Source organism: Elephas maximus, chromosome 26 (genome assembly GCF_024166365.1).
Source record: "Elephas maximus indicus isolate mEleMax1 chromosome 26, mEleMax1 primary haplotype, whole genome shotgun sequence".
Lineage (NCBI taxonomy): Eukaryota > Metazoa > Chordata > Mammalia > Proboscidea > Elephantidae > Elephas > Elephas maximus.
In genome coordinates, this window is record NC_064844.1 from 38,602,172 (window position 1) to 38,625,739 (window position 23,568).

The 23,568-nt window shown below is 38.7% G+C and overlaps 2 protein-coding genes across 6 annotated transcripts in view; one reads left to right on the forward strand and one right to left on the reverse strand.

Moving 5' to 3' along the window:
* PIK3CB (phosphatidylinositol-4,5-bisphosphate 3-kinase catalytic subunit beta) overlaps window positions 1–23,568 on the forward strand; it is a 209,748-nt gene that overhangs the window by 149,089 nt on the left and 37,091 nt on the right. For all 5 annotated transcript variants that reach the window (XM_049870195.1, XM_049870194.1, XM_049870196.1 and 2 more), the window contains one exon: window positions 10,270–10,458. In XM_049870195.1, the coding sequence (XP_049726152.1) occupies window positions 10,270–10,458 (189 nt within the window). The remainder of the gene's footprint in view (window positions 1–10,269; window positions 10,459–23,568) is intronic.
* FAIM (Fas apoptotic inhibitory molecule) overlaps window positions 4,126–23,568 on the reverse strand; it is a 134,106-nt gene continuing 114,663 nt past the window's right edge. The window contains exon 5 of the transcript XR_007515505.1: window positions 4,126–4,426. The gene's annotated coding sequence lies outside the window, so the exon portion shown is untranslated. The remainder of the gene's footprint in view (window positions 4,427–23,568) is intronic.

Sequence of the window (23,568 nt, forward strand, 5' to 3'; positions counted from 1 at the left end):
TTTTGTTGACAGTTTTTTGATTACCTTTTCAATCTCTTCTTTTGTTATAGGTCTATTTAGTTGTTTCACCTCTGTTTGTGTTTAGGTAGGTAGTGTGTTTCTAGGAATTCATCCACTTCTTCTAGGTTTTCAAATTTGTTAGAGTATGTTTTTTCATAGTAATCTGATATAATTAATTTTAGTTGCGTCTGTTGTAATATCGACCCTCTCATTTCTTATTCGGGTTATTTGCTTCCTCTCATGTTTTTTTTCTTTTGTCAGTTTGGCCAGTGGTTTATCAGTTTTGTTGATTTTTTCAAAAAAACAGCTTTTGGTCTTGTTAATTCTTTCAATTGTTCTTCTGTTTTCTGTTTCATTTAGTTCAGCTCTAACTTTTATTATTTGTTTTCTTCTTGTGCCTGTGGGTTTCTTTTGTTGCCCTCTTTCTATTTGTTCAAGTTGTAGGGATGACTCTTTGATTTTGGCCCCTTCTTCTTTTTGGATGTGTGCATTTATTGATATAAATTGGCCTCTGAGCACCGCTTTTTCTGTATTCCAAAGGTTCTGATAGGAAGTGTTTTCATTCTCATTGGATTCTCTGAATTTCTTTATTCCATCCTTAATATCTTCTATAATCCAGTCTTTTTTGAGCAGGGTATTGTTCAGTTTCCAAGTGTTTGATTTCTTTTCCCTGTTTTTCCTGTTATTGATTTCCACATTTATGGCCTTACGATCCGAGAAGATGCTTTGTAATATTTTGATGTTTTGGATTGTGCTAAGGGTTGCTTTATGACCTAATATGTGGTCTGTTCTAGAGAATGTTCCGTGTGCACTAGAAAAGAAAGTATACTTGGCAGCTGTTGAGTGGAGTGTTCTGTATATGTCTATGAGGTCAAGTTGGTTGATTGTGGCACTTAGATCTTCTGTGTCTTTATTGAGCTTCTTTCTGGATGTCCTGTCCTTCACCAGAAGTGGTGTGTTGCAGTCTCCTACCAGTATTGTGGAGCTGTCTATCTCACTTTTCAATGCTGATAGAGTTTGTTTTATGAATCTTGCAGCCCTGTCATTGGGTGCATTAATATTTGATATGGTTATATCTTCTTGGTGTATTGTCCCTTTAATCATTATATAGTGTCCTTCCTTATCCTTTCTGATGGATTTAACTTTAAAGTCTATTTTGTGAGAAATTAATATTTCTACCCCTGCTCTTTTTTGATTGTTGTTTACTTGATATATTTTTTTCCATCCTTTGAGTTTTAGTTTGTGTCTCTAAGTCTAAGGAGTGTCTATTGTAGGCAGCATATAGATGGATCTTGTTTTTTAATCCATTCTGCCACTCTCTGTCTCTTTATTGGTGCATTTAGTCCATTTACATTCAGAATAATCATGGATAGGTAGGAATTTAGTGCTGTCATTTTGATGTCTTTTTTTGTGTGTTGTTGACAGTTTCATTTCTGACTTAATTTTATGTGCTGAGTAGATTATATATTGTCCTTTCCTCGTATTTGTTGTCATTGATTTTGTTTCTGCTGAGTCTGTATTTTTCCCTCGTATTTTATTTTGATGAGTAGAATAGTTTGTCTCCTTTGCGGTTACCTTATTATTTACCCCTATTATTCTAAATTTAAACCTAACTTTTATTTCTTTGTATCGCCTTATCTTCCTCCGCATATGGAAGGTGTATGATTACATTTCATAGTCTCTGATGTTGTCTTCTTTTGCATAACAACATTGCTGTTACCCTGTATTGAGCTTTTTTTTCCCCCTGTCTGGGTTGACTTCTGGGTGCTCTGACCAGTGCTCTAGTCTTGGGTTGATACCTGATATTGTTGATTTTCTAACCAAAGAACTCCCTTTAGTATTTCTTCTAGTTTTGGTTTGGTTTTTACAAATTCCCTCAACTTCTGTTTATCTGGAAATGTCTTAATTTCACTTTCATATTTAAGAGACATATATGGTTCTTGGCTGGCATTTTTCCCTCAATTTTTGAAATATGTCATCCCATTGTCTTCTTGCTTGTATAGTTTCTGCCGAGTAGTCTGAATTTATTCTTATTGGCTCTCCTTTGTAGGTGACTTTTCGTTTATCCCTCGCTACTCTTTATCTTTGGTTTTGGCAAGTTTGATTATAATATGTCTTGGTGACTTTCTTTTAAGATCTACCTTATGTGGAGTTCGATGAGCATCTTGCATAGATATCTTCTCATCTTTCACGATATCAGGGAAGTTTTCTGCCAACAATTCTCTCTGTATTTTCTGTTATCCCTCCCTGTTTTGGTACTCCAATCACCTGTAGATTATTTCTCTTGATAGAGTTCCACATGATTCTTAACGTTTCTTCATTTTTTTTTAATTCTTTTATCTGATTTTTCTTCAAATATATTAGTGCCAAGTGATTTATCTTCAAGTTCAGAAATTCTAGCTTCTGTTTGCTCAATTCTGCTCCTCTCGCTTTCTATTGAGTTGTCTACTTCTGTAATTTTATTGTTAATCTTCTGAATTTCTGATTGCTGCCTGTCTATGGATTTTTCTAGGTTATTAAACTTTTCGTTATGTTCCTGAATAACCTTTCTTGTTTCTTCAGTTGCTTTATATATGTGTTCCTTGGCTTGTTCTCCGTATTGTCTCATATCCTTCCTGATGTCTTGAAGGGTTCTGTATATTAAACTTTTGTATCCTGGTTCTGGTAATTCCAGGAATTCACTTTCATCTAGAAGATCCTTGGATTCTTTGTTTTGAGAGCCTGTTGAGGTGATCATGGTCTGTTTCTTTATGTGACTTTATACTGGCTGTTGCCTCCAAGCCATCTGTAAGTTATTGTATTAATTTATGCTTGCTTACTGTGTCGTAGCTTTCTGCTTTGTTGTGTTTTGGTATACCTGTATGGGTTGCTTGAGTGAGCTAGCTTGATTATTTTCGCCTTCAGAGCCCTGACGTCCGTTCCCCAGGTGGCTAGAGCTGTTATCAGGTATATCAGTCTAGGAATCCATTCAGTTTTCTCGTATGAATTCAGCTCAGGTTTCCAGGTAGCAGATTATGAAGTGTGTGTGTACAGGCTCTGTCCTACAGTCTTAGAGGGGCAGGGGTGATTGGTGTGTATACCGGTATCTGATTGCAGCAAGGGGTCATGCTCTGACCAAGGCATGGGGCTGAGAACGGACACCCGAGTGTCTCGGAGGAAAGCACATCCCTGTTCCCTAGAGCATGCAGGTGGGTGGGTTCTGCAGACAGACCACAGGGGACCTTGTTTAATAGGCAAAGCAATGTCAAACATCAAACACCCACCTTTCTGCCACACAGCTGAGATGATTGGAGTCTGCCAACAAGGGCCCATTCTTCTGAAATAGGCCCACACAGGTCCATGCAGAAGGGAAAGGTGCTCAACGTCCACGGACGGTTTATGGCTGGACAGGAGCTGCTTCTATCCTGAGCTCCCCCGGTTAGTGGAGCTAGGAAATTTTCTTTGCCCCCAAATGCAAATTTTTTCCTTCTCCAAGGCGGGGAGGATGGCTCTAGGTGCTCAACCTTGCCTATCTCGGGCTCAGGGAATTCAGCCACTGAAGCCAGTTTTGCAGGGGCGGGGGGCACATTAAAATATTTGCAATTACTTAGCTTTTGGCGAGAGTGCCGTTCTCCTCAGGTTCCGGAGGTGTGAGTGGGCTATGTGGCTGGCAGCTTCTTCCTGAGGAAACTGCGGCTGAATGCTAGTACCAGCCCGCCACTGCCGCCGCTCCAGGAATGGTGCCTGAGGGCTCCCTGCAATTCAGGTCCAGTAATTTCTCTCCGCTTTTGAATGGTCTCTTCCTCCCCCCTGTCCCTCAGTTTGTTTTCTAAGCTTGCCTTCGAAGCTCAGGGCTCCCAGCTTGTCACAAATATACTCATTTCAGTTTTTTTTTTTTTTTGGGTCTTTGTTGTAAAGAGGGCTCGCCAGAAGCATCTGTCTATTCCGCCATCTTGGCTCCGCCTCCGAATTGGCTGTATTTCTAATATGCTTTTATGATTTCTAATTAACCATGGGGGGGAGGAATATTTGAAGTATTCTTTTAGAGTTTCAAATAAACAAATTCTAATTTGATTAATAGTACATATGAATGTGTAAATAGATTTTAATAAATGAGATAACTTTCTAAGCAAAGACTTCATTAATTAAATTTGCTTATGCTCAACTGAATCTTTTACCTATATTTTACTTTTTTAAAGTTGATTAAACAACTATTGCAACCTAGCTGTATTATAATTTACAGTATTGTACTCTGTAGGTCATGTCAGTTCAAGAGAGACTTGTGGAGAATCTACTTGGTGCCAAAGAGTTGTGCTAGGTTCTGGGCATGCATAGGTTTTAGTCCTTGAGGAGTTTATATTCCACTAAAGAATTCAGATAGTCGAATAGGCAGGTGATTTGACTGGTCCTGAGACTGCAGGCAGGCTATTCAGGAAGAGACGAGTACCTAACAGAGAGGGAAGAATTTTTCAGTCAGAAAGAATGAGAATAAAACAGCATGGTGACTGCAGGGGACTATAACCAGTTTGGAATTACTAGAGTGTAAGTTGTAAGATTTTAGAGTTACCTGAAAGATAACTGGAAAACTATGCTGAGACCAGGTCGTAGAGGCCTTGGATGCTCTGAGATGGCTTGAATTGTGTGCTATAGAAAATGGCAGAGGCACTAAAGGATTATAAAGTGATATGTTGTTGTTGTTAGGTGCCGTAAAGTCAGTTCCAATGCATAGCGACCCTATGTATAACAGAATGAAACACTACCTGGTCCTGAACCATCCTCACAAACATTGTTATGCTTGAGCTTATTGTTGCTGCCTGTCATGGATTAAATTGTGTCCCCAAGAAATGTCTGTCAACTTAGCTGGGTCATGAGTCCCAGTATTGTGTGATTATCCACCATTTTATGTGATTTTCCTTTATGTTGTAAATCGTATCACTATGATGTGATAAGATGGGTTATCGGCAGTTATATTGATGAGGTCTACAAGATTAGGTAGTGTCTTAAGGAAATCTCTTTTGAGACATAAAAGAGGGAAGCAAGCAGAGAGATGTGAGGATCTCATACCACCAAGAAAGCAGCACTGGGAGCAGAGGGCTTCCCTTGGACCTGAGATTCCTGTGCTGAGATGCTTCCTGACCAAGGGAAGACTGAGGACAAGGACCTTCCTCCAGAGCCCAACAGAGAGAAAAAGCCTTCTCTTGGAGCTGGCGCCCTGAATTCAGACTTCTAACCTACTGGACTATGAGAGAAGAAACTTCTCTTCGTTAAAGCCATCCACTTGTGGTATTTCTGTTATAGCCGCACTAAATGGCTAAGACACTGCCACTGTGTCAATCCATCTCATTGAGGATCTTCTTCTTTTTCACTGACCCTCTACTTTACGAAGCATGACAGACTGTTCCCTTCTGATAACATGTCCAAAGTATGTGAGACATAGTCTCATCATCCTTGCTTTAAGGAGCATTCGAGCTGTACTCCTGCCAAGACGGATTTGTTCGTTCTTTTGGCATATTCATCGCCAACACTATAATTCAGGGGTTTCAGTTCTTCTTTGGTCTTCTTTATTCATTGTCCAGCTTTCCCACACGTGCACAGAGTCACTATACCAAAAAGAATTTGTCAGTGTTCAGCCATTTCAGTAGGTAGCGCATGATCAGGGACTCGTGGTACTGAAGGAAGAGGTCCAAGCTGCACTGAAGAAATTGGTGAAAAGCAAACCTCCAGGAATTGATGAATACCGATTGAAATGTTTGAACAAATGGATGCAGCGATGAAAGTGCTCAATCATCTGTGCCAAGAAATGTGGAACATAGCTACCTGGCCAACTGACTGGACGAGATCCATATTTATCCCTATTCCAAAGAAAGGTGATACAACCGAATGCGGAAATTATCGAACAACATCATTAATATCACAGGAAGGTAAAATTTTGCTGACGATCATTCAGAAGAGGTTGCAGCAGCACATCAGCGGGGTACTGCCAGAAATTCAAGCTGTATTCGGAGGAGGACGTGGAACATGGGATATCATAGCTGACGTCAGATGGATCCTGGCTGAAAGCAGAGAATACCAGAAAGATGCTTACCTATGTCTTATTGACTATGCAAAGGCATTCGACTGTGTGGATCGTAACAAATTATGGATAACATTTTGAAGAATAGGAATTTCAGAACACTTAATTGTACTCATGGGGAATCTGTACATAGACCAAGAGGTAGTATTTCGACCAGAACAAGGGGATACTCTGTGGTTAACAGTCAAGAAAGGTGCATGCCCTAAGGAAAATACTAGCCCAAGAAAAAAAAAGGGCCGCATAAACCAGAGACTCCATCAGCCTGAGACCAGAAGAACTAGATGATGCCCGACTACCACCAATGACCGCCTTGACATGGAACACAACAGAGTGGCCCTAACAGCAGAAAAAAAGTGGGGTTCAGAACTCAAATTCTAATAAAGAGATCAAACTTAATGGTCTGATTTGAGACTGGAGGAACCACAGAAGACACGGCCCCGGACTCTCTGTCAACCCAGAGCTAAACCATTCCTAAAGCCAACTCTTCAGACAAAGATTAGGCTGGATTATAAGACATGAAATGATACTCGTGAAGAGTGTGCTTCTTAGTTCAAGAAAATACATGAGAGTAAAGGGACAGGAGCTGGCTAAATGGACATGAGAAATTAGGGGTGGAAAGGCGGAGTATCACATTATAGGGCAACTAGGGTCACCTAGCAATGTGCGTATAAATTTCTGTATGAGAAACTAACTTGGGCTGTAAACGTTCACTTAAAGCACAATAAAAAAAAAAAAATGTTCTTCAGGGTCGTCTCCTTTCACCATACTTATTCAATCTATCTGCTGAGCAAATAGTCCAAGAAGCTGAAAGTGATATGATTGTGTCTGTTTTGAGGATAGAGATACTTGTTCCTCAATTTAGTCTGCCCCTATGCAATCTAAAAGATGTGGTAACCAAGAAGATAAGATACTTAGGAATAAATCTTACCAGAGACCTAAAAGACCTATACAAAGAAAATTACAAGACACTACTGCAAGAAACCAAAAAAGACCTGTGTAAGTAGAAGAAAATACCTTGCTCATGGGTAGGAAGACTTGACGTTATAAAAATGTCTATTCTAGAGATCTATAGATACAATGCAATTCCGATCGAAATTCCAACAATATTTTTTAATGAGATGGAAAAACAAATCACCAGCTTCATATGGAAGGGAAAGAGACCCTGGATAAGGAAAGCATTTCTGAAAAAGAACAAAGTGGGAGGCCGTACTCTACCTGATTTTAGAACCTATTATACTGGCACAGTAGTCAAAAAAGCCTGGTACTGGTACAACAGCAGATAAATAGACCAATGGAACAGAATTGAGAATCCAGACATAAATCCATCTATATATGAGCAGCTGGTATTTGAAAAGGCCCCAAAACAGTAATGGGAAAAAGACAGTCTCTTTAACAAATGGTGTGGGCATAAGTGGATATCCATCTGCAAAAAAAATGAAATGATCCATACCTCACACCATGCACCAAAATTAATTCAAAATCAAAGACCTAAATAGAAAATCTAAAATGATAAAGATCATGGAAGGAAAAGTAGGCACAATGCCAGGAGCCCTAATACATGGCATAAACAGTATACAAAACATTACCAACAATGCAGAAAAGAAAGTAGATAACTGGGAGCTCCTAAAAATCAAACACCTATGCTCATCCAAAGACTTCACCAAAAGAATAAAAAGGTTACCTACAGACTAGGAAAAAATTCTTAGCTATGACATTTCCGATCAGCGCCTGATCTCTAAAATATACATGATAAGGCAAAAACTCAGCTACAAAAAGACAAATAACCCAATTAAAAAATGGGCAAAGGATATGAAAAGGTACTTCACTAAAGGCATTCAGGTAGCTAACAGATACATGAGGAAATGCTCATGATCATTAGCCATCAGAGAAATGCAAATCAAAACTGCAATGAGATTCCATCTCACTCCAACAAGGCTGGCATTAATCCAAAAAACACAAAATAAGAAATGTTGGAGAGGTTGTGGAGAGGATGGAATACTTATACACTGCTGGTGGGAATGTAAAATGGTACAACCACTCTGAAAATCGATTTGGCACTTCCTTAAGCTAGAAATAGAACTACCGTACAATCCAGCAATCCCACTCCTTAGAATATATCCTAAAGAAATAAGAGCCTTTACACGAACAGATATATGCACACCCATGTTCACTGCAGCACTGTTTACAATAGCAAGAAGATGGAAGCAACCAACGTGCCCATCGACAGATGAATGGATAAATAAATTATGGTATATTCACACAATGGAATACTATACATCGGTAAACAACAATGATGAATCTGTGAAAGATTTCATAACATGGAGGAACCTGGAAGGCATTATGCTGAGTGAAATTAGTTGCAAAAGGACAAATTATAAGAACACGAGAAATAGTTTAGGCAGAGAAGAAAATATTCTTTGATGGTTACGAGAGTAAGGAGGGAGGGAGAGGGGTTTTCACTAATTAGTAGATATTTTAAGTGCAGAGAAAGACAACAGACAATACAGGAGAGGTCAGCACAACTGGACTAAACCAAAAGCAAAGAAGTTTCCTGAATAAATTGAACGTTTCGAAGGCCAATGTAGCAGGGGCGGGGATTTGGGGACCATGGTTTCAAGGGACATCTAAGTCAATTGGCATAATAAAATCTATTAAGAAAACATTCTGCGTCCCACTTTGGAGAGTGGCGTCTGGGGTCTTAAAATCTAGCAAGCAGCCATCTAAGATGAATCAATTGGTCTCAACCCACCTGGAACAAAGGAGAATGAAGAATAAAAAAGACACAAGGTAATTATGAGCCCGAGAGACAGAAAGGGCCACATAAACCAGAGACTACATTAGCCTGAGACCAGAGGAACTAGATGGTGCTTGGCTACACCCCATGACTGCCCTGACGGGAAACACAACAGAGAACCCCCAAGGGAGCAGGAGAGCAGTGGGATGCAGACCTCAAATTCTCATAAAAAGACCAGACTTAATAGTCTGACTGAGACTAGAAGGACTTTGGAGGTCATGGTCTCCAGACCTTCTGTTAGTCCAGCACAGGAACCATTCCCAAAGCCAACTTTTCAGACAGGGATTGGACTGGAATATGGGATAGAAAATGATACTGGTGAAGAGTGAGCTTCTTGGATCAAGTAGACATATGAGACTATGTGGGCAACTCCTGTTTGGAGGGGAGATGAGAGGGCAGAGGGGGTCAGAAGCTGGCCGAAGGGATACGAAAATAAGAGTGGAGGGGAGGAGTGTGCTGTCTCATTAGGGGGAGAGCAACTAGGTGTATATACATTTTTGTATGAGAGATGGACTTGATTTCTAAACTTTCACTTAAAGCCCAATAAAAATTAAAAAAAAAAAAAAAGGCATTCTAGCTTCTTTCCACTTCTTGAATAAAATGTCCAGCTTTTTGACCCTGCGTTTTGTCCAAATTGGGAGAATGTTTGTGGTAGAAGATGTCATAAAGTAATAAATTGCCTAACCATATTTATGTATGTGTTCTGACAAGAAAGTAAATATTTAAATCTGTATTAACAACTGGACGAACTGAGGACTTGGGAGACCACACTGATTTCTCACAGTTCACTCTTTAAAGACTCTGAAAAAAACCGTGGAGATCCTAGCAGTTAAATTAATTTAATTTCTTACATCTTTTTTAAAATATTTAACTTAGATGTGCTTGGTATTGATGAATTTCACATCAAATGAGATGAGTGAAAAAGAACATTAGTACTAACTTAATCTTTACTTATATTACAACAGAGTGTTATAACCCATAAAGTAAACCTTTGCTGAGGTAATTGTTGCACAACTTTGGTTAAGTTTGGCCTTTCGGCTGTCATGCTTCTCAGTAATGCATCTCCCTGGAAGGACAGAGCCTGAAGGTCACTTTTCTTCATTGAGTAAACTTTGTTTTTAATGCAAAAAGAAACATTGCCACCTAGTGTTTCCATGTGGAATTTTTAAAACAGTATTTTTTTTTTCCTATATTAGAATAACTCTTCTGCATTCTTATCTTACAAACTTAATATTTAACAATAAAAACTAATAAGAAGTTATCTTTATTCTTTTCTTAATGAATTATATCTTTAGTGTCTCACATGTTAAATTCATAAATTGCATATAAATTTGCTATAAATTTATTGTATGTAAGTTTGCTGAATTTTTGCCAGGGGTGTTTGCACAATTAAATTCTATAACCAATAATTTTACTTTATTAGAGTCGTGGTGGAAAAAAGTTTCTTGCTGTACTAAAAGAAATCTTGGACAGGGATCCCTTATCTCAACTATGTGAGAATGAAATGGACCTTATTTGGACTTTGCGACAAGACTGCAGAGAGAATTTCCCACAATCACTGCCAAAATTATTGCTGTCTATCAAGTGGAATAAACTTGAGGATGTTGCTCAGGTAAGAAAAGACCATTTCTGTTACTCCTTTTGGGACTGTTATTTTGTTTATTTGACCTAAATTATTCTTCCATATAATTTTCTGCAGGATAAATTTTAAGGTTTTTAAACCCGTACAAGCTTTAAATGATGGACCAGAAAGTTTTAAGATTTAAAAAGCTCAGATTCTGGGTAGGCTTGCCAAACTTTTCACTAAAGACAACTGAAAACATTGTTACTGGACAGTCATCAATCAAAGGAAACACATGCTGGGACCTGGGCAACAGTTACCGGTTTCATCAATGAACTTCAGAGGTTTAATCTTAAGGCCTTTTGCAATTACTATTCTAAAATGAATTATTTTTCTGAAAATTACATTCTAGTCTAGTGTAGAAGTTGACATGAAATCATAAACCATTTAGATCAATTTTAACATTCATTTCAGGCATTCATGAGTACCAATGAATGCATATCTTTAGACGGAATGGAAAGAAAGGAAAAGAATTTTGCTCTAAAAAAGCCACCAAATTTTAGCCTCTTGATTTAATTTTCAAGGCCTTGCCAAAAACTGGCATTTTTTTTAATTCAGTTGGCCACCAATGCTCAAAAGAAAGAAACTTAAAAAAATTTTTTTTTATCAGAATAAACAAATTTGACGTATTAAAATAACCAGGGTTGTTCAGTTTACTTCAAATTCATTCAATCTCTGTGGTTTTCTGGTCTTAGTACATTTATAATGACTTAAAAAATGTAGCAAAGAAATACATATTTCTTCTACCCGTGTACATTTTTTTTTACGTTTGAGTTTATTGCTTTATTTCTCAAATTAAGCGCTGGAAGAATTGCTTGTGACATTATTTCTTTTGTCTAAAGGTTGGAACTAGGTTACACAAGTATTATATATGCCTCGTTTAAACACTTTCTTTTCCATGTTAGAGCATAGGAACATTGCTTTGAAAAATAACTGTTTTATGTCTTTTAGCTAGTTATCGAAATTATCTATTAACCTGAAATAGTTACCATCTTCTAACTACTTATTTGTATTTATCTAAGTTCCAGGTTAGCTTTCTATGAAATATCCCACTAATAATAGAAAATGAGCTGTAAGCAATTTTTTGGTAGCCTATTTGCCTATTTCATAGAGAGTGTGTAGTGCTAAGTGTATATCCAAGAAATGTGTTTTTTTTTTTTTTTTATTTTGTTAGAATCACAATGGAAAAGGTTTCTTGCTGTACTCTTAAAAATACCTTGGGGAGAATTTCCTTAGATGAACTATGTGAAAATGAAATGGGCTTATTTCCACTGAATACAAAGAGCTAGAACTTGACAGGACTCCCTTGTTTTTTCCATCTCTTGCAAGTTTTCCGCCTGTGACAGGGTGCAGCCTTACCACCGTTCTAACGCTTGTTTTGGTGGAAAATATTTGAGTTTTCCCTCTCTGATAGGTTTGTGCCTTAAACAGGTTCCAGCTTTGACAGGTTTTACTGTACTTATTTGGTCCCTGTTGTTGTTAGGTGGTGGTGGTGAGTACATTCCAACTCATAGCAACCCTGTGTACAACAGAATGAAACACTGCCTGGTCCTGTGCCATCCTCACAATTGTTGCTATGCTTGAGCTGAACATTGCAGCCACTGTGTTAATCCATCCTGTCGAGGTTCTTCCTCTCTTTTGCTGACCGTTTACCAAGGATGGTGTCCTTCTCCAGGGACTGGTCTCTCCAAAGTACGTGAAATGAAGTCTCGCCATTCTCGCCTCAAAGGAGTGTACTTCCAAGATTTGTTTGTTCTTTAGTCCGTGGTATAGTCAATATTCTTTACCAATGCTATAATTCGAAATTCTTCAACAACACCATAATTCAAAGGCATCAATTCTTCGGTCTTCCTTATTCATTGTCCAGCTTTCACTTCTATCTTCTGGTGCTTTATCAGACAGTGTTTTGCTGCTATTCATGAGGTTTTCTGGCCAATTTTTTCTGAAGTAGACCTGGTGGTATTTGAAATACTGGGAGCATAACTCCCAGCATCCCAGCAACACAAAAGCCACCAGAGTGCAATAAACTGACAGATTAGTGGTGAATTAGATTAGTGGCAAATTTGGCCCCTAGGGACAGAAATTTTTACATTCAGGTATTTAGCATGCTTGTCTCATTTTGAGAGGAAATCTAAAGGGCTATTTTCAGATATAACTTAAGGCTACGTGTTTTTCTAGAAGAAAAGCCAATTTTGGAATCTTGAAACCCAAGGAAAACAATTGTGTATGTGTAAGCATGTGTAAGAAAGTATGAAGTTTATAATTTTAATGCCCATTTTTAGTAGCCTAGAATAAAAAGAAAATAATAATAGAATAAAAAGTAATGTTTTTTTTGTTCGTCTCCTCCCTCTATCTAACTGCCAGTTATGTTGAACTGGTATAAAAGAACATAGGCTCTGTTTTCTCAATAAATCTATTACCTTGAGAAACGGAGAGTCAAAACAAGGTCTGTTCTCTGACTCTACAGACAAAAGTCGTATGTGGGCGAGTTGTAGAAGAGTCCCAGCCAGTGGCCGTTTGTTGGTTCCGGCTCAGTGGGGGCCGTGGCAGAGCAGAACGATGCTCCGTCGGGTTTTCAGTGGCTGAGTTTTTGGAAGTAAATCACCAGGATTTTCTTCTGAGGTGCTTCGGGTGGACGATCCTCCAGCCTTCTGGTTAGCAGCTGAGCATATTAACCATTTGGACCCACCAGGGACTCCTAGAAGGCTCCCAGTACTAGTAAACTTTATTAGCTGCTAGCTATTCATTCTGATATTGTTGACTGACTGCTTTTTTTTTTTTTTCAGCACTTGACGTAATTAATGATGGATTGAATGTTGTTTTTAGAATTAAATAATAAAATAGGAACTATTTTAGTCTAATTCCGAAAGCCCAAGTCGCGCACAAAAGCAACATCCATGAAGCAGCCAGTAGGTACACTCAAGTCATCTCTCACAGTATGACTTTGAGATTTAGCAGTTGATTAAAAGTCCCCCAGCCACTGCCATCTGTTCATCATAATTTTGTAGCACTGATCATGGTTTCGTTTTGTGTGTTTTCCAGCACTGCACCTGATTGTGGAAACATCTCAGTTGGTATTCTGTCACTTCCTGGAACCTTGTTTTCCCGCAATGCCTTCAGTGCAGCTTGGACTTCTTCCTTCAGTGCTCTTGGTTCGTGATCATGTGGTACCTCCTGAAACAGCTGAACATTGACCAGTTCTTTTTGGTACAGTGACTCTGTGTATTCCTTCCATCTTCTTTTGATGCTGCTTGTGTCATGCAGTATTTTGCCCGCAGAATCCTTCAGTATTGCAACTCAAGGCTTAAATTTTTCCTACAGTTCTTTCAGCTTGAGAAATTCTGAGTGTGTTCTTCCCTTTTGGTTTTCTAACTCTTGGTCTTTGCACATTTCATTATAATACTTTGTTTTGTCTTAAGATCTTTAAGATATTCTCTTCAGTCTCTTGCTTCATCATTTCTTCTTTTGCTTTAGCTATTCTGTGTTCAAGAGCAAACTTCAGAGTGTCTTCTGACATTGATTTTGGTCTTTTCTTTCTTTCCTGCCTTTTTAGTGACCTCTTGCTTCATGTACAATGTCCTTGATGTCATCCCACAACTAGTCTGGCCTTGAGTCATTAGTGTTCAACGTATCAAGTCTATTCTTGAGATGGTCTCTAAATCCAGATTGGATATACTCAAAGTTGTACTATGGTCCTCATGGACTTGTTTTAATTTTCTTCAGCTGCAACTTGAACTTGCATATGAGCAGTTGATGGTCTGTTCCACATTCAGCCACTGGCCTTGTTCTGACTGATGAAACTGAGCTTCCCCATCGTCTCATTCCACAGATGTAGTCAGTTTGATTCCTTTGTATTTCATCTGGAGAGGTGTATAGTCAATGTTTATGTTCTTGGAAAAAGGTATTTCCAATGAATAAGTCGTTGGTCTTACAGAATTCTGTCATGTAATCTCTGGCATCATTTCTGTCACCAAAGCCATATTTTCCAGCTCCCAATCTTTCTTTGCTTCCAACTTTCACATTTCAGTCAGCAGTAATTATCAGTGCATCTTGATTGCATGTTTAGTCAATTTCAGACTGTAGAAGGTGGTAAAAATTTGCAGCTTCTTTATCTTTAGCCAGAGTGGTTGGTGCATAACTTTGATTTAATAGTCGTATTAACTGGTCTTCCTTGTGTTGTCATTAGGTGCCGTTCAGTCAGTTCCAACTCATAGTGAGTGATCCCATAAACCACAGAACAAAACACCGCCTGTTCCTGTGCCATCGTTACATTCGTTGTTATGCCTGAGCCCATTGCTGCAGCCACTGTGTCAGTGCATCTCGTTGAGGGTTGTCCTCTTTTCCGCTGACCCTGTAATCTGCCAAGCATGATATCCTTCTCCAGGAACTGATCCCTCCTGACAACATGTCCAAAGTATGTAAGACGCAGTCTCGCTATCCTTCTAAGGAGCATTCTGGTTGTACTTTTTCCAAGACAGATTTGTTCGTTCCTTTGGCAGTCCATGGTATATTCAATACTCTTCACGAACACCACAATTCAAAGGCGTCAGTTCTTCTTTGGTCTTCCTTATTCAGTGTCCAGCTTCCACATACACATGATGTAATTGAAAATACCATGGCTCGGGTCAGGTGCACCTTAGTCTTCAAGGTGACATCTTTGCTTTTCAACAGTTTAAAGAGGTCCTTTGCAGCAGATTTGCCCAATGCGATGCATCTTTTGATTTCTTGACTGCTGCTTCCATGGGTGTTGATTGCAGATCCAAGTAAAATTAAATCCTTGACAACTTCCATCTTTTCTCCATTTATCATGGTGTTGCTTATGGTCCAGTTGTGAGGATTTTTGTTTTCTTTATGTTGAAATATAATCGATCCTGAGTGCTGTGGTCTTTGATCTTCATCAGTTAGTGCTTCAAGTCCTCTTCACTTTCAGCAAGCAAAATTGTGTCATCTGCATAACGCAGTTGTTAATGAGTCTTCCTCCAATCCTGATGCCCTGTTCTTCTTCTTATAGTCCAGCTTCTTGGATTATTTGCTCAGCATACAGATTGAATAGGTATGGTGAAAAGATACAACACTGATGGACACCTTTCCTGACCTTAAACCACTCAGTATCCCATTGTTCTGTCCAAACAACTACCTCTCGATCTATGTACAGGTTCCTCATGAGCATAAATAAGTGTTCTGGAATTCCCATTCTTTGCATTGTTGTCCATAATTTATTAATGATCCACACAGTCAAATGCCCTTGCATAGTCTATAAAACACATGTAAACATCTTTCTAGTATTCTCTGCTTTCAGCCAGGATCCATCTGACATCAGCAATGATATCCCTGGTTCCACGTCCTCTTCTGAATCCAGCCTGAATTTCTGGCAGTTCCTTGTCAATACATTGCTGCCGCAGCTTTTGAATAATATTCAGCAAAATTTTCCTTCGTGTGATATTACTGATATTGTTCAATAATTTCCACATTTGGCTAGATTATCTTTCTTAGGAATAGGCATAAATATGGATCTCTTCCAATTGGTTGGCCAGGTAACTGTCTTCCAGATTTCTTGACATACACAAGTGAGCACTTCCAGCGCTGCATCCATTTGCTGAAACATCTCAATTGGTATTCCATCAATTCCTGGAGGCTTGTTTTTCGCCAGTGCCTTCACTGGAGCTTGGACTTCTTCCTTAAGTACCAGCGGTTCCTGATCGTATGCTACCTCTTGAAATGGTTGAATGTCGACTAATTCTTTTTGGTATAATGACTCTGTATATTCCTTCCATCTTCTTTTGATGCTTCCTGCGTCGTTTAATACTTTTCTGTAGAATCCTTCACTGTTGCACCTCGAGGCTGAAATTTTTTCTTCAGTTCTTTCAGCTTGAGAAACACCGAGCATGTTCTTCCCTTTTGATTTTCTATCTCCACCTCTTTGCACATGTCACTATAATATTTTATTTTGTCTTCTTGAGATGCCGTTTGAAATCTTCTGTTCAGTTATTTTACTTCATTTCTTCCTTTTGCTTTAGCTGCTCAACGTTCGAGAACAAGTTTCAGAGTCTCCCCTGACATCCATCTTGGTCTTTTCTTTCTTTCCTGTCTTTTGAATGACCTCTTGCCATCTTCATGTATGATGTCCTTCCACAACTCATCTGGTCTTTGGTCATAAGTGTTCAACACATCAAATCTATTCTTCAGATGGTCTCTAAATTCAGGTGGGATATACTCAAAGTCATACTTTTGCTCTGATTTTCTTCAGTTTCAACTTGAACTTGCATATGAACAGTTGATGGTCTGTTCTGCAGTCGGCCCCTGGCCTTGTTCTGACTGATGATATTGAGCTTTTCCACAAGGGTAGTCGATTTGATTCCTGTGTATTCCATCTGGCGAGGTCCTTGTGTATAGTTGCGGTTTATGTGGGTGAAAGAAGGCATTTGCAACGAAGAAGTTGTTGGTCTTGAAAAATTCTATCATTTGATCTCTGGCATGGTTTCTGTCCCCAAGACCATATTTTCCAGCTATGGATCCATCTTCTTTGTTTCCAACTTTCACATTCCAATCACCAGCAATTATCAATGCATCCTGTTTCCATGTTCGATCAATTTCAGACTGCAGAAGCTGATAAGAATCTTCAGTTTCTTCATCTTTGGCCTCAGTGGTTGGTGTGTAAATTTGAATAATAGTCGTATTAACTGGTCTTCCTCGTAGACAGGGTTGTACTTCAGGATACAACTTGAAACGTTCTTTTTCACGACGAATACACCACCGTTCCTCTTCAAGTTGTCCTTCCTGGCATAGTGGACCGTATGATTATCCGATTCAGAATGCCCAATACCAGTCCACTGGAGCGCATAATGCCTAGGATATTGATGTTTATGCGTTCCATTTCATTTTTTGACAATTTCCAATTTTCCTAGATTCGTACTTCATACATTCCAGGTTCTGATTACTAATGGATGTTTGCAGCTGTTTCTTCTCATTTTGAGTCATGCCACATCAGCAGATGAAGGTTCCGAAAGCTTTACTCCATCCACGTCATTAAGGTTGACTCTCATTTAAGGAGGCAGCTCCTCCCCAGTCATCTTTTGAGAACCTTCCAACATGGGGGGCTCATCTTCTGGCACTATATCAGACAGCGTTCAGCTGCTATTCATAAGGCTTTCACTGGCTAATTCTTTTCAGAAGTAGACTGCCGGGTCCTTCTTCCTAGTCTGTCTTAGTTTGAAAGCTCAGCTGAAATCTGTCCTCCATGGGTGACCCTGCTGGTATCTGAATACTAGTGGCATAGCTTCCAGCATCACAGCAACACGCAAGGTATATGGATAGTACCCTGTCACTGACAGCTTTGAACTTCAGGATGGATCTTGAAATGTTCTTTTTGATGATGGATGTTACACCATTCCACTTCAGGATGTCTTCCTGGCATATGATTGTCTCATTCAGAATGATCAGTACCAGTCCATTTCAGCTCACTGAAGCCTAGGATATAGATGTTTATGCGTTCCATTTCATTTTTGACAACTTCTAATTTTGCTAGATTCATACTTTGTGCATTCCACCTTCCGATTATTAGTGGATGTTTGCAGCTGTTTGACCTCATTTTGAGTCGGGCCACATGAGCAAATGAAGGTTTCAAAAAGTTTACCCCTTCCACATCATTAAGGTCAACTCTGCTTTGAAGAGGCAGCTCTTCCCCAGTGGTATTTTGAGTGCCTTCCAGCCTGAGGGACTCATCTTCTGGCACTATTATCAGACAGTGTTCTGCTGCTATTCGTAAGGTTTTCACTGGCCAGTTTTTTTGAGAAGTAGATCCTTCTTCCCAGTCTATCTTAGTCTGGAAGCTCCGCTGAAACCTTTCCACCATAGGTGACCTGCTGGTATTTGAAATACCGATGGCATAGTTTCCAGCATTACAGCAACATGCAAGCCACCACGATACATCAAACTAATAGACGAGTGGTGAATGAGTCCTTAGAACAATCGATTATACTGTTCAGAAGGGCATGATCTGCCTAAAAGCAAAGATGAGAAGGCAGGAGGGGGTAGAAAATCAGGATGAAAGAAAACGGGGAACCCATGGTGAAAATTGGAAGATTGTTGACACATTGTGGGGAATGAAATGTGTCATGAAACATTTTATGCATAAGCTATCAAATGGGAAACTAATTTGCTCTGTAAACTTTCACCTAATATGCACACACACAAAACTAATGGGATAAATTAAATACTAAGAAATAAGATTTTTTTCAGGCCATGTCCAGCTTTGGGAGGGTTGTTCTCCCCAATAACCAATTTCTACCCCTATTGCCACCCCTGATAAGAATACATGCTATAGTGAACATATCAAAACTATTGAGGAAGGAGGAACTTTTTCCAAGAACAGCCCTAATGAGCCTCACAGGGCTCTGCCAAAAAGTGGATAAGATTCTTCTCTAGAGATCTGGGCTCCCTAGAACAGTGATTTCCAAAGATGCAGCTATGTCAACCCCCAACCTTCGCTTTACCTACGGTCCCAGCTCATCACAAAGGATTCTTTGTTATCTTATGTCCAGATCATTTCTATATTTATCTGGCTTATAGAAAATAAATAGGTTGTCTCTTATGGGTTATTTACTTATGAGGATTCGAGAAGCTTATACTATAATTTTTTTCCATTCCAGTACACCAAATTTTAAAAATCCTGTTCTGGCTTTGGTTCATTGATCATGACTGAACCAGTTCAAACCTGTTTTTTACTCTCCAATCTCAAATTTATATTCTGCAAATGGACAACCTGGAGCAATTTCATCTGAAGAAATACGACTACCAAATTCATTCCTTATATCACAAATAATATTGCATTTTTATATTAACTCAAATTTTATTCATCCCAAGATTTTGTAACTAGTTTCGAAAGTAGGAATATTAAACTATTTCTTTCTTCACATTGATTAATAATTAAATCTTTAGTGACAATGATGTTCAGTTTTAATCACTGTCTCAAAACATTTCAATAGAAAGAAAAACATGATGTGATATATATGTATATATACATTTTTTACAGTTTGATTTCAAGTATAAAGCAAAATTCTAAGAGGAATTTTTTTTTTCTCATTCCAAAATTAATACACATACTGTTTTGTGACATTGGTTGCAATCCTCACAATGTGACAGCACAGTCCCCCCATTTCACCCCAAGTTCCCTGTGTCTGTTTGACCAGTTCCAGTCCCTTCCTGCCCTCTCATCCTGCCTCTGGACAGGAGCCGCCCATTTGGTCTCATATATCCGACTGAACCAAGAGGCACATTCCTCACATGTATCATTCTTTGTCTTATACTTCAGTCTCATCTTTGTCCGTATAGTGGGCTTCAGGAATGGTTTCAGCTCTGGGTTAACAGAGCGTTCAGGGGCCATAGTTTCGGGGGTTCCAAAATGCATATATGTATTTTAATTTTATCTTTTAAGATATACTAGAATTCACTGTAGCATTGAGGCACTTTAAGAATAGTGTTGTGATAAAAACACTCCTAACATACTGCATATATGATTAAACTGAAGTTTCAAAATACTTCTTTAGTAGGAAATTCTTGATACTATAAAATACACTGAAAACAAACTTAATTTTGAAGTAGGTGACATTTCATTACTAACACTTAATACCAAACCAAAACCAAACCCAGTGCCGTCGAGTCGATTCCGACTCATAGCAACCCTGTAGTCATGTAAAATTGATAAGAATGTATTCATAAAATACTAGAAATACAAAATGTGCTATCATACCTAATACGTCAATACATAAAGGCAAAGTGCAATAAAATATTTAATACTTTGATACTCACCTCAGTTCTAAGCTGAAGACTTGCTATAACATTCCATAAAATAAACATTTTGTTAAAATACAGATTTAAATTATCCAGTTCATTTAGAAAACATCATTGCAATAAACCATATTTACACCTAATTAAGAGTCTATCCTCTAATATTTTTGCATTGAAGCTATCCCTGTTGTCTCACAAGATGAATTTCAAACCTGAGAAAGCTCAATACTGCCCTGAGTACCTGGTGCACCCAAAACTACCATAAACAAAAAAAAAAAACAAATCCATTGCCATCAAGAGAATTCCAACTCATAGCAACCCTATAGGACAGAGTAGAACTGCCCCATAGGGTTTCCGAGGAGCCACTGGTGGATACGAACTGCCAACCTTTTGCTTAGCAGCTGAGTGCTTAATCACTGTGCCACTAGGGCTCCGAAATTACCATAGAAATTTCATGTAACTGGGGATATCGTGGATGGTTTTCTTCCCAAAATTCAAGAATACTTTTTTTTCCTCAACTCTTTGTACTCCATTAAAGCGTGTTAATATAGAGTCAATAACAATAGTATAGTCATTTGTTCTCAATTTAAATTTTTTTCTTTCATTTTGAGAAATAATTCCATCTCATCGACATCATCATTTGAATCAAGAATATTTCTGAATCGCTTTCATTTGTTAAACTTTCAGTATTGCTCTTTCCTTTTCAGATTTTCTGTCATTTCTCAAATGCTTTTTAAATTTAATGTGGCCTTCACCTTAAATTCAGAGCTAATTAGAATTTAATAACAAGGACTAGATAAGCTGCTCCTGATACACTATCATTTTCAGTGATAACCTTTTTCCCTGGTATTAGAATTTTTAACCAGTGTGTTTCCAAATGTATTTTTAAGAGTTCTTAATTTTGGCTCAATTTCTGTCCACATACCAAAAACATCACTCATGGGTAATTGTTCGTTTTGCAGTCTTACCATAACTTTCTTTTAAGATTTTAAAGTTTCCAGAATTAATTTGACATATGCCTGTTTATCATTAGAAGAGTAATATTTCGTATTATTCTCAGCTAATACATCGCAGAGATTTTTGCATCCTAGCAACGTTTCTAATGGGGCCCTGATGGTGCTGTGATTAAGCATTTGGCTGCTGTTCAGAAGGCCAGCAGTTTGAATCCACCAGCTGCTCCTTGGAAACCCTATGGGCCCGTTCTCCCCTGTCCTATAGGGTCACTGTGAGCTGAAATCAACTCGATGGAACAGGTTTATTTGGAGTAAGGTTTCTAATATGGTATATATACTGTCCATCTTGTTGAACAGTTCGGTACAGGTTTCCTTAAATTATTTTTCAAAAAACTGGTAGACACTGTCAGAATATGAAGTATTGGAATGAATTCATGGCATTCTTCTAAAAATTCTTCTAGGTCAGCATCCTTTATCGTGTCTCTAGTAACTAATTGAAGTGTGTGTGCGACACACTTTATACCAGTCAGCGTTTTCTTACAAACCTTGTCACTTCCAGCATACTCTGTGATGGTTAGTGTTTGCAAATTAGAGTGCACTAAATCAGAGTCTTCAAAATTGTCCTTTTGCCCTGACATTTGCCATTGGATTTCACTATCATTTCTGAACAAATCAACCAATTTAATCACATTAGAGCCATTATCTGTGGTTAGAGAATAAATCTGTTGTAAATCAATGTTGTACTTCTCTAAAATTTGATGCACAGTTTTTTATGTACAGACCTGTGTGTCTTTCTTTTCATTCTTTCATTCCCAGTGACAACAGATGTATCTTACTGTTTGTGAGAACTAAGCATTAATTCCTGGAATGGACCAACTGAATCTGCTGGCAACATCTACTTTGAAAGACAGTATTCGTTTTTTTCTAGATTACTGCTAATTTGGGGGAAACCCTGGTTGCGTAGTGGTTAAGCACAACAGGTTTACGGGCTCATTTTGGAGCCAAGTTTTAAGGACAAGTGAGATATCATTTCCCTAATATTCTCTGAGTTGATTGAAAAATTTTGAGCAATTGAAGCAGTAATTAGATTTAAAATTTTACGGAATCCTGAATACTCAATTAACTCAAACGAACAACTGTTATCAGTAACTAATTCAACAGGTGCATCGTCAACTGTTTGTTTACCTAATTTCACATTAAGATATTCTAGAACAGGAAACTCATCTTTTTTTTTTTGCTTATTCAGAACACTTCCCTCAGCCTTCTCTGTCTTCTTGCTTTGCACTACATTGTATTCATCCATATGGTGACATTTCGTGTACCTCTCTAAATTCACTGCGTGGTCTCTGTGAATTTAGAGAGGCCCGTGTGTCAATGTGGCTGGGCCATGATTCTCAGTGGTTTGGCACCTATTATGTAGTTTCATAGTTGTATAATGATGTGATCACTTCCATGATGAGATTTGATATAATGTGATCACCTCCATGATAGGATCTGCTGTGAGTAGCCAGTCAGTTGAAAGAGTTTCCTTGGGGATGTGGCCCACATCCAATATAGGTAGACTTTCTGGCAAGGCTTGGGGGGTTTTGCTCGCTCTGGATCCTGCAGCTGGCCCCTTTTCGTCTGACCTCTAGTTCTTGGGTCTGTCTTGTCTGCTGATCTTGGGATTCATCTGAATCTGCCTGTGAGCCAGAGAAGCCTCCAGTCTTACCCACGAACTTGGGCTTCCCAGCCTCTAAAACCCTGTGAGCCACTACCTTGATGTAAAATCTCTCTCTATATATATATTTATAAACTTATTGGTTTTGCATCTCTAGATAACCCAGCCTAAGACATTTGGTATGGAGAATGGTTCTAGAGAAACAAAACCGTAAGAACAAGTTTTCTAAATTGGTTCTCAAGTCTGGTTAGTCTTGAAGATGTCGATGACTCTGCTTCCTGTAGTAAAGAGGGCAGTCCTAATCCATGACATGAGGTGGCAATAGAAATACACAAAATATCACCACCAATAGATCAGGTATTGGTGAGAGGCGAGGCTGTGGGTGATCACGTGTTTGATACTTTTCTACATTTTTGTCATAATGAGAAGTATAAGGAAGCTGGTTGGTTGGTCCTTTCTCTAGACAAACTGGTGAAAGAAAGACATGAGCTCAGGGCTTCAGAGTCAATGCTCAAGTGCCACATAAATGACCTCAAAGTTTCCAGTTGTGCCTTGAAAGAAAGCCTAATTTCTTGTAGTAACAGAGCTGACGTTGCTGAAAATCAAACCCAGAGTCCTATTGTAAGAGTGGTTGAATTATAATGCCAACTCAATTCCCAACCTCAAGTGGTATCTGAATTCAAAGTGAAGGCATTGACTGAG